The sequence below is a fragment of the Quercus suber genome, unplaced genomic scaffold, assembly GCF_002906115.3.
Source record: "Quercus suber isolate HL8 unplaced genomic scaffold, Cork oak 2.0 scaffold_42, whole genome shotgun sequence".
Classification (NCBI taxonomy): Eukaryota; Viridiplantae; Streptophyta; class Magnoliopsida; order Fagales; family Fagaceae; genus Quercus; species Quercus suber.
Window position 1 is genome coordinate 248,301 of NW_027069507.1, and position 10,723 is coordinate 259,023.

General features: G+C 32.1%; 1 protein-coding gene across 1 annotated transcript; it reads right to left on the reverse strand.

The window, feature by feature from the left end:
* Positions 1–1,240: 1,240 nt before the first annotated feature.
* Positions 1,241–1,729, reverse strand: LOC136066657 (TMV resistance protein N-like). The gene has a single exon (XM_065771339.1). The coding sequence runs from the start codon at positions 1,727–1,729 to the stop codon at positions 1,241–1,243; it is 489 nt and encodes a 162-aa protein (XP_065627411.1).
* Between the last annotated feature and the right edge of the window lie 8,994 nt (positions 1,730–10,723).

Below are 10,723 nucleotides of genomic sequence, written 5' to 3' on the forward strand. Positions count from 1 at the left end.
GTGTGCCTAATTGTATTAAGTCCTTTGTTGTACATTTCTTGGATTTCTATTTGGTTCTTCTTCTTTTTTTTTTTTCTTCTTCAAAATAAAATAAAATAAAATAACCCAAAAAATTAAACTATTTACTGTATAATTCTACTTCTAGCCTAACCATGTGTCCAAGACATTAACAAACAAACCTGCTCATCAAAGCAATTTTACAGCTTTCAAAAATTATTCCCAATTATTTATTTCGAAATTGAAATTTGACTACTACCCAATTTTTACATGATTCTTGATTTCTTATAAATACTTATTAAATTATGGGTTCTAAGTTCTAACAACTACCTTGTTTTGTTTTATTATTATTTTTTAAATAAAAAATAAAAACTAGATACAAGCGGATTTCAAACTTGTTATGTTATTTCTAGCTTTAACATTTATCTAACTCATTGTATTTTAACACTTCAGGTCTTCACGTTTTAGACTTTTAGGTAATTTTCCTTCTACAAAATCTAGGTTTTCAGGATGATGATGATGCCAATGTTTGATTTATAATGAATATACACTTGACCCTCTCTTTCTATCTCTAAAAAAAAAAGGAAAAGAAAGTGATGCATCTATCGTTTTAATTTTTTAATATATGTAGATTGATGTTTGCTCTCGAAGAAAAACTACTATAAGTTTCTTTAGAGAGAAGGTGTTCCTAAATTTCTCCGTCTGCAATATTTGGCTAGTTGACACCTAATTTTGTTTTTAATGTCACCTATAAGCTCTTCATAGCAATAGTAAACAACTTGCAAAAATGATATAGGTATGAGAAACTACTAAGAAGAATACATGTGATGCATATTATGAATTAAGTAGATGACTAAACAAAGTTGTCTTGATCATGGCTTAGTCTGAGTCTTGTTATAAAAAGCAAAGCTTCATTGAATGGACAAATCACTTATAGAATGCGGATTACCAAGTTGTCTATATTTTGAGGAATTCAGTATAGAGTTCCATGCATGAACCATATATGCCTCAAACTATGCATAAGTTCTTCTACCTAAGTCCAATTTAAGCTTATAATTTCCTACGTTGGTATTATAAATACAGTGAACAAATTGAAATTTTCTCTAGTTCGATTGGACTAAAAAAAGTAAATAAAATCTGTCATGTTAATCTACGCTACCGGAAAGTTGGAATGGCTTTAGAGAGTAGATAATGAAAAAATTGTCAAATTGATAATAACTTGAACAAAAATATTTTGTAAAAACTAATGATACCTATCATTTACATGCCATCCAGAGATGTTGCCAACCTCTTTTAAAGCATCTTTCCACGCTTGTACATCCTTTATGTTAATCTTGGGATCTTTCTCATGTTTAGCAAAAGCTTCAGCAAGAGTCCCAGCCTGGTTCCGTACATGAGAGGGATCCACATGGTAAAAGACGGGCAAAACAATCAGCCCAGTGTCTTTCATGCATTCGACAATCTTTGCCAGTTCAATCAAGCACCACCTTGAAGAAGCATAGTTTCTTGAGAGAACGATAATTGCATACTTGGACTCTTCTATTGCTTTTAAGAGCTCTGTAGAAATATATTTTCCACGCTCAAGCTTATCATCATCCCTGAAGGTGACAATACCTTTTTGTTTCAAAGCTGTATAAAGATGGTCTGTGAAATTCTTACGGGTGTCAACACCGCAAAAACTCAGAAACACATCATATTTCCAAGTAGAGGAGGAGGCTGTTTGAGTGGCCATAGGGGAAGTAATTGGATCAATGACCAAAATTTTCAGTCACTTTCTCTGTAAATTAAAGAACCACCAAATTAAAGATAACCAGAGAGAAAAAGAAAGAAGAAATAGCTTTCGGTGCGTAAACTGAAAAGCTGTTGAATGGGCAAATCTTGGAAGATGAAAGCGAGTGAGGTTAGCGTTCAGCTGAGAAGAAAGGGAAGAAAGAAGAAGAATAAAGATAAAGATGAGGTTAGCATCAGGATGAAGAGATTGCAGTGCTGGAAAGAGAGAGAAGGAAAAAGAAAACAAATAAACAAAGGAGATTGTAGGAGTTGGTGCGCGGTGCGCCTTTTTTTTTTTTTTTTTTTTTTAGGTCACTACTACGAAATTTCAGAAAGGTATGTTTTTATGTCACTACCTCAAAATTTCTAAAAAGTATCCTAATGCTAATGTGCTTTACCATTTTTTTTTTCACCCACTCAAGTTTCCTTCTCCTTTTGCAGTCAAGTCAACAATCCAGTGCTCCATTCCATTAAATTACCATTTACATGATTCCCAGCCCAAAAAAAAAAAAAAAAATACCATTTATTTTTTTTTGCTAAAACCATTCACATTCACAAATAGGCTCAGGTGTAGTTAATCTTTGTCGTATAGGATGCGACTACATACGTTCTTTTAAAGTATAAGAAAATTCCTTGAAAACCTTAACTCACATATATGGCTCTCATAATAATTGCCTAGCACTGATGGCCTCGTTTTACTATATACTCTCGTAAGATACTTCTAGTTTCTATTGTTGTAATTGCAGATTTAGGAAGTTGCTGGTGTATTGCGAATGGACACTATGAGACAGAGGATCCGGCCTTCACAAGTCAAACAATTCATTTTTAAATAGAGTTGGTGTGTAAGTGTCGCTCCTCTTCTTCCAGGTACCTTCCTGGTCCAACAACTACTTAAACAAAACTAAATATTGGTTGTTGATGGGAACGTGCATGTGGAAGTCTTCGCATGTGCTTAGATTATTAGTAAGCAACACCACCCCTCAAGTTGCTATTTGTTAAAAGATTAATTCTATTATAAAATATAAAACTAAACAAAAGAACCCATAAAGCCGCTCAGCTCACTTGGAACCACTTGACTACCATAAATCCCAAAACACTTTGGCTACATTCTGCAAGTGTATAAAATGCATTTATGAGTTCTTAAGAGTACACATATAAGGATAGCCCTTCTCCTTCAACTTATCACTCCTTTCTTAACCACTTTCTTACAACTTTCTCCATATAAGCAATCAATATGGTAAAAGGGTTGGAAATATCTGTTCAAGATCAGTTATACAACTCTTTCATGTGATTACATTATTAGCATGCATTTCACAGCAAACAGAAGAAAATTACAAACTGCATTACAATACATTTATCTTGTTCCATTCCAACATATTTAAAGTATACTTGTAAGATTACAGGCATTGAAGTATAAGTTCATAATCAATGAAAATGCTATCCGTGTGTCCTATCAATCCAATGACAGTCCTTGCCAGTAACACCAATAACTGCTATGTCTTCATTTCCTCAACACCCCCACCCCTCGCGGCGGAAAATCATCAGAAAGAAATAACACAAGTTAATAGACAAAAAGTGGGTCAAGAAATGGACTAGGATCTAATTACAACATCATGTTTAGTTTGATTTGAATTCAAAAGCAAGCATATTGACTCAGCTAGAATCACTCTTTTTGTTAAATAAAATGACATATAAATGAAATCAAACAATGAAAACCACGTCCAAGATTTAAGAATCTATTCCTGAGGAGGTAAGGAACTTTCCGTTGCTGGGAGGATGCAATTGCTATGCTTTATAACAAAAAAAAGTATACTGTTCTAACATCATCATACTGCCTACCAAAGTCATTAAGTTGATTGGGCAGCAATTTAGTAGATTTTATGGAGTTGAAGTGATAACTCATGAAGTAAGTAGCTTGGAATTCAATATACTGACGAAGAGTGAGGGAGGTTTGGGGCTCAGGAGAGTTGCGGAATCAAACAAGGCAACAATCATGAGGCATACAAGGAATGTTTTTCCTCAAGCTGGCTCAATTGGGATGGCTAGGACAGAAGAAAAAATCTTCTAAGAGCTATCCTTTTAAAAACTAAAACTCCCTCAAAAATTCTCTTGGGGATGGAGGAAACTCCTCTAGCACAGTGAGTTAACAAGACTATTTATAAGATCTTCTGTGGGGGCTGGAAAAAAATATATTATCTTGTGGGTATGGTTACAGAGTTGTGTATGATGTTGCAAGTAGTCTTAAGGCAAAAGTTTCAATTGCATTGAAGAAAAAAAGCTATGTCTAGAAGCCACTTAGGTCTAATTCTCTGCTTTCTATACAGAGCAAAGTTCCTCTGGCAGACATTGGTGATGAAGATAGACGTATTTGGGTTCCTGTCAAGGGGGGCATTTATGGCAGCTAAGAAACCTGGAATCAAATTTGATTGAGGTTATCGGAGGTTAATTGATGGAAGCTAATCTGGGTTTGTACTACCACTCCTAGACATTATTCATCACTTGGCTTGCTAAGAAAAACAAATTACATACTTGGGATAAACTCTTATAGTGGAGGTACAAGGGGATAATCTATGTGCTTTCTGCAGAAGTTGCATAGGAAGTTCAGACCATTTATTTTTTAAATGCAGTTTGTCAAAAAGATTATGGAGGGAAGTTATGAAGAGATGCCTAAGCAACTTCACATTTCAACATTTTGATGTAAAAAAAGTGAGAATGCAATTCAATGAAGGGCAATATAAAATCAAGAATCTTCAAAAGAGATTAACGAATTCGATTACTGTAACTGATCATTATGATGATTTAGTGTAGGTACTTATTAAACTTGAAAAAGGAAATGTCAGAAACAACAACAAAAAAAAAAAAAAAAAAAAAAAAAAAAAAAAAAAAAGCTGCACTGAGTGACATGTATGGGGCCCACAAATAGTGTGAAAAATATTGAATGATGAGTAATGAGTAATGGTGCCAAAAGGGTAGGGTATTTTAAGTGATAAGTGATGAGTGATGAGTGACGGAAATTGAGTGATGAAAAAAAGTGAGCCAAACAGCCCCTTAAACATTCACACATATAAAGAAAGAGAAACAAAGGGCTTGAGTTTAAAGCAGCGTATGTGTGAAGTTGAAGTGGTGAGGAACCATTATATTATAGCAATGGAGTAGGAAAAGACAGGATATCTGTAAAAATTGTAACTTTTATTCTTAAATAGACTACTGGATTTTGTTAGAGCATTTACACTATGCATTAACTATTAAAATATACTAACTTTATAGCACAAGCGTTATGCTCCTAGTTAGAAATTCACTATCTAATCCTGAAACACAGTAAATGTATAGCAGCTAAAACATGATAAGATTAATATTTAACTCTAAAATTGAGCTCAATGATTGCGCATCAAACCAATGCATGTAGAAATTTATACAAATCAATAATTTTTTTGTTAAATGAATTAAAGACTACACATTAGAGTACATTAATTTTTTGTGGGTTTCAGTTAGCTCAAGTCTATGATGGTTAAATAAAAGATCTACACTACAACAAAATGTAAGTTCAGTTACGAAAAAATTCATTACCAAAAGTCCAGTTTTTCGTCACTAAAGACCTTTAGTGACGAAATTGGACTTTTAGTGATGAAACTCATTTCATCACTGTAGCCCCGTCACTAAAAGTCTTGGTGACAAAAAATTTCGTCACTAAAAGTCCGATTTGCTTTAAAAATAAAAAAAAAAATAATAACTTGTAGTGACGAAAATGTTTCGTCACTAAATGTTTTCCTCACTAAAAATACTATTCAGTGACGAAAATATTTCGTCACTAAAAACACTTTAGTTTACTAAATCATATTTAGTGACGAATAATTTCGTCACTAAAACTATGTTCATGTACATATAGTGACGAAAAAATTTGTCACTAAAACAATTTTTTGTTGCTATATTTGTGACGAAAAAATTCGTCACTAAAACTTATTTTCTGTTTTTATTTTTTTCATGGCTTGGATATTAACCTGTAACCTGTCATTACATCTTTAAAACCACACATTTGAATAACACATTTATTTCAACAACACATTTATAAAAAAAGATTCATACATTCCACAAGTAAAAAATAAAACAAGTATCCAATTCAAACTCCTTCCATACAATAATTGTTTGCAATACATACAATAACTCTACCTAAACCCTATTTTAGAACTAACAGAAGATGTCCTCATATGTCTTCAAATAATGACAAAAGTAAATCCCCTAAAAGCCACCAATAAGAAATCTGCACAAATATAAAAACAATACTTCGTTAAAATCGTAAAGTAAAAACATTAACTATGTTATAAGAAACATTTCTAATAATGCATTAAGAGTAACCACACCAATAAATTAAAATCATAACTCCTATGTTCTCATTCAATACACGAGGTTCTCCATGATTATACCAATTAATGTAAGATTGCATAATCCCACGATGAAGTAAGTGGATACGCACAGTATGAGGAGATTGTCGATAGCAATTCACACAGTGAATACATGGGTACGGAATATTCCCACTTGAGTCTACAACCGCTCTTGCAAAATTAATAAACGCATTGATCCCTTCAATATATGGATGGCTTAATCTGCCATCGAGTGTCTTACCCATTGTCATCCAACTTTTATCCATGTTTGACTACAATTACAAGATAAATGCTATTTTAGTAAAATAAGGACAACTCATGCATAATATATTCTAACATCTAAGTCTATAAGCTACTTAGATAAAGTTCTATCTCATACATGAATGCACAAGTCTATATTAATCTTTAAACAAATATACATTGCACACACAAATATACACTCCCAATATGAATTTAAACCACCTTATAACACCATACAAGCCACCCGCTTGCTTCAACACAACAACCTACAACAAAACCAATTTCCAACATCACAAGTATAGAGTTTTACAAGTATTTAAATCAAATAAAATATTATTCATCACATCTAATTAACAATACTCATTAACATTTGCAAGAAATGAAAAACACTCCTAATATTAGTTTAACCCATCTTATAACACCATGCAAACCACCCGCTTGCTCCAACACAACATACCACCACAAAACCAATTTCCAACATCACAAATATAAAGTTTTACAAGTATTGAAATGAAATAAAATATTATTCATCAACATTTGCAAGAAATGAAAAACACTCATAATATTAGTTTAACCCGCCTTATAATACCATGCAAGCCACCCACTTGCTCCAACACAACATACCACTACAAAACCAATTTCCAACATCACAAATATAAAGTTTTACAAGTATTGAAATAAAATAAAATATTATTCATCACATCTAATCAACAATACTCATTAACATTTGCAATAAATAAAAAACACTCCCAATATTAGTTTAAACCACCTTATAACATTATGCAAGCCACCTGCTCACTTCAATACAACATACCACCACAAATTCAATTTCTAACATCACAAGTATATAGTTTTATAAGTTTTTAACTAGAATTTACTTACTTTGCTCAAACTAAGTTTACAACTTTCAGAAAAAATCCAAAGTTACTACAAACAATGTGTATTTAGTCTGCAAAAGAAAAGTTAAATTTATAAGTACAAAAGTTAAAGAAAAGCTTGACATACCACCACAAAGTTAAAGAAAAGCTTGTAAAAGCTTGTACAAGGGGAGCTATATCATTAGGAGAAGGCATTATTATGTTTCTAGAGTTAAATTTACAGATACTTCAACTTTCATTGGAAAGCCAAACATATATATAAAAGCCAAAAAGTATGGATTGAAACTAAACTAAACTCAATGCTTTTGAGTGACTAGACCATTGTCCAATTGGTCTATTCAAAACTTACATCCATAACTTTGATGGTTCTCCTACACCACATTACCCACTGTCAGATTTGTCTTTAGAATTCATCCCTTTTGACATTCTGAAAAGAGTTCTAAAATAAATATAGATTCCTAAAACAATTTTTATAAACTCCTAATCATGGAAAACTAATATAACAAAAAATTAAAGCTCCAACACGACAACCCACCACAAAACCAATTTCCAACATCACAAGTATAGAGTTTTACAAGTATTTAAATCAAATAAAATACTATTCATTATATCTACTAAACAATACTCATTAACATTTGCAAGAAATGAAAAACACTCACAATATTAGTTTAACCTACCTTATAACACCATGCAAGTCATCCGCTTGCTCCAACACAACATACCACCACAAAACCAATTTCCAACATCACAAATATAAAGTGTTACAAGTATTGAAATGAAATAAAATATTATTCATCAACATTTGCAAGAAATGAAAAACACTCCTAATATTAGTTTAACCCACCTTATAACACCATGCAAGCCACCCGCTTGCTCCAACACAAAATACCACCACAAAACCAATTTCCAACATCAAAAATATAAAGTTTTACAAGTATTAAAATGAAATAAAATATTATTCATCACATCTAATCAAAAATACTCATTAACATTTGCAATAAATAAAAAACACTCCCAATATTAGTTTAAACCACCTTATACATTATACAAGCCACCCACCCGCTCCAACACAACATACCACCACAAATTCAATTTCTAACATCACAAGTATACAGTTTTATAAGTTTTTAACTAGAATTTACTTACTTTGCTCAAGCTAAGTTTACAACTTTCAGAAAAAATCCAAAATCACTGAAACATTGTATATTTAGTCTGCAAAAGAAAAGTTAAATTTATAAGTACAAAAGTTAAAGAAAAGCTTGACATACCACCACAAAGTTAAAGAAAAGCTTGTAAAAGCTCAAGCGCCGCGACTGGGAGCTCAAGCGCCGCGAAGGCGAGCTCAAGCGCCGCAACGGCGAGCTCAAGCGCCGCGACGACGATCTAGGCTTTCTCCATTTTAAGAATTGTCTGAGAGAATATGTGAGGGAAAGAGAGAATAAAGCGGGAAAAGTGAAAAAGAAAAATGGGGTTGAGTGACGATTTAATTTCGTCACTATTTGTCACATTTGGTGACGAAATTAGTTTCATCACTAATGGTGTTCTTAGCAACACCTTTAGTGACGAAAGTTTTCGTCACAAAAAACTTAAACTTTTAGCGACAAAATAATTCGTCACTGTAGATGAATTTAGTTTGGTGCCTATATTTTTGTTTGGCGCCTTTAGTTCAACACAACATATAGTGATGAAATTTAATTTTCGTCACTAAAAGTTACTAATTTTTTTATAAATAGTGATGAAATATAAATTTCGTCACTATATGGTACCTTTTTGTGACGAAAAAATTTTCCTCACTAAAATTCATCACTGAAAATACATTTTGTTGTAGTAAAGTTTAATCCCTACCTACACCAAAAATCAATTAGTGTCTTGATTTGATGATAAAAAACAAAAATCACAGAAGCGGATGTCATAGGTTGAAACTTTATAAAAAATAAAGTTTTAGGTAATATAAAATGTATATAAATAAATTAATTTTAAGTAAATTAAATAATAAATGTCACTTTTATATGCCTTAATATACAAAGGAATATCATAGAAATATAATCATAACATTAAATGAAAACTTTTCTTTTTTGTTTATGGGTTGCAATGTAGAACATGTCTCAAATTTGTAACCATAAAATTTATAGCATCTTTTCCTGTAATGGAAAAATAAACATTCCATGCATACATGTATCCCTTACTCTCAAATTGCAAAATGAAAAGGAGTTTGTTTTAGGTGGGGGGAAAACAAAATTTTACTAAAGAGATAAACTTATATTTTTGGAAACATATGCTTTAAATGCTCTTAAAGTTAATGAGTAAAATGTATAAAAATAAATAATAAAAGAATATATAAATAAATATAGATAAATTGGGGAGTGAAGTGTTAATTCTCACTATTCAAAAATAATAATTAAAAATAAAAGTTACATGAAGTCAAGTGATGAAAAGAAAATTCAAATCCAAATGATCTTGTGTCAGAGAATTGAGAAATGTCACATTGATTCCATAAGACCCAAAAAAAAATGTTGAAGAATCACGTACACATAAATCTTTTTTTTTTTTTTTTTTAGTTTAAAGTTTTTAGATATGCCTCAATAACAAATACGGTAAGAAATGAAGATCTGATTCAACATATCGAGTATAAAGAATTTGTAGAAGAAGCAATACTTATTTTACTTAATATCAAGTGTTTTCTGCGTAGAAGCATACACTAGTGTTTTCTGCGTAGCGATGAGACTAACCACCGGAGAAAAGTGAGACAATGAATATGCATACCATCTAAGGGAGGTAGAAACTTAGGTAATCATTAACCAATAGTTCCCATTTGTATGGAAGAATTTTACCAAAACTACGTAATTTTAAGTTGTTGAAGATATTATAGAAAGTTAAGGCTGCTGACAAAAAATGAGATAATTCATAACACAGCTAGGCTTAGAAATAATGAAGAGATCGAATGCCACGTGCATGGCAAACCGAAAGGTATATTAACACGCCATTTGAACTGGGTATATTCAGTACTCATTGGGTCATCATCATATTCATTACTAATTCTCAATGCCTTAAGAAGGCCCTGATAAATTTGGGCCTGAGCAACTTCAAATGATAAATACTAACACACCAAAACCAAATATATAGAGGCTTAAACATTCCACACACATACCTGAGAGCAAAACCCTGATGCAAGTCCTTCAAGCTATGGGGTTAGTTTTGTTGCTGGATTAACAACAAAATCACTCAGGCCCTATTTAAGAAAAGAAATACAAAGGAATTAAAAAGAAAAAAGAAAAAAAATGAAATATACAGCCGAAACGAATTCTGTTTAGATAATAGCAAGAAAGACAGCTCGACTTACCAAAAAAAGTCACAGAAAAATAGTGTATCAGCCTTGCAAATTAAGCTACCAATTTCACTGGGATTTCTCTTCCTCGCAATTAGATTCACCTTCTTCTTGTGTGCTTGAATTCCCAATCC

Excerpts from the sequence above, each read along its gene's own strand:
- LOC136066657 (XM_065771339.1), bottom strand. The coding sequence starts at position 1,729 with ATGGCCACTCAAACAGCCTCCTCCTCTACTTGGAAATATGATGTGTTT.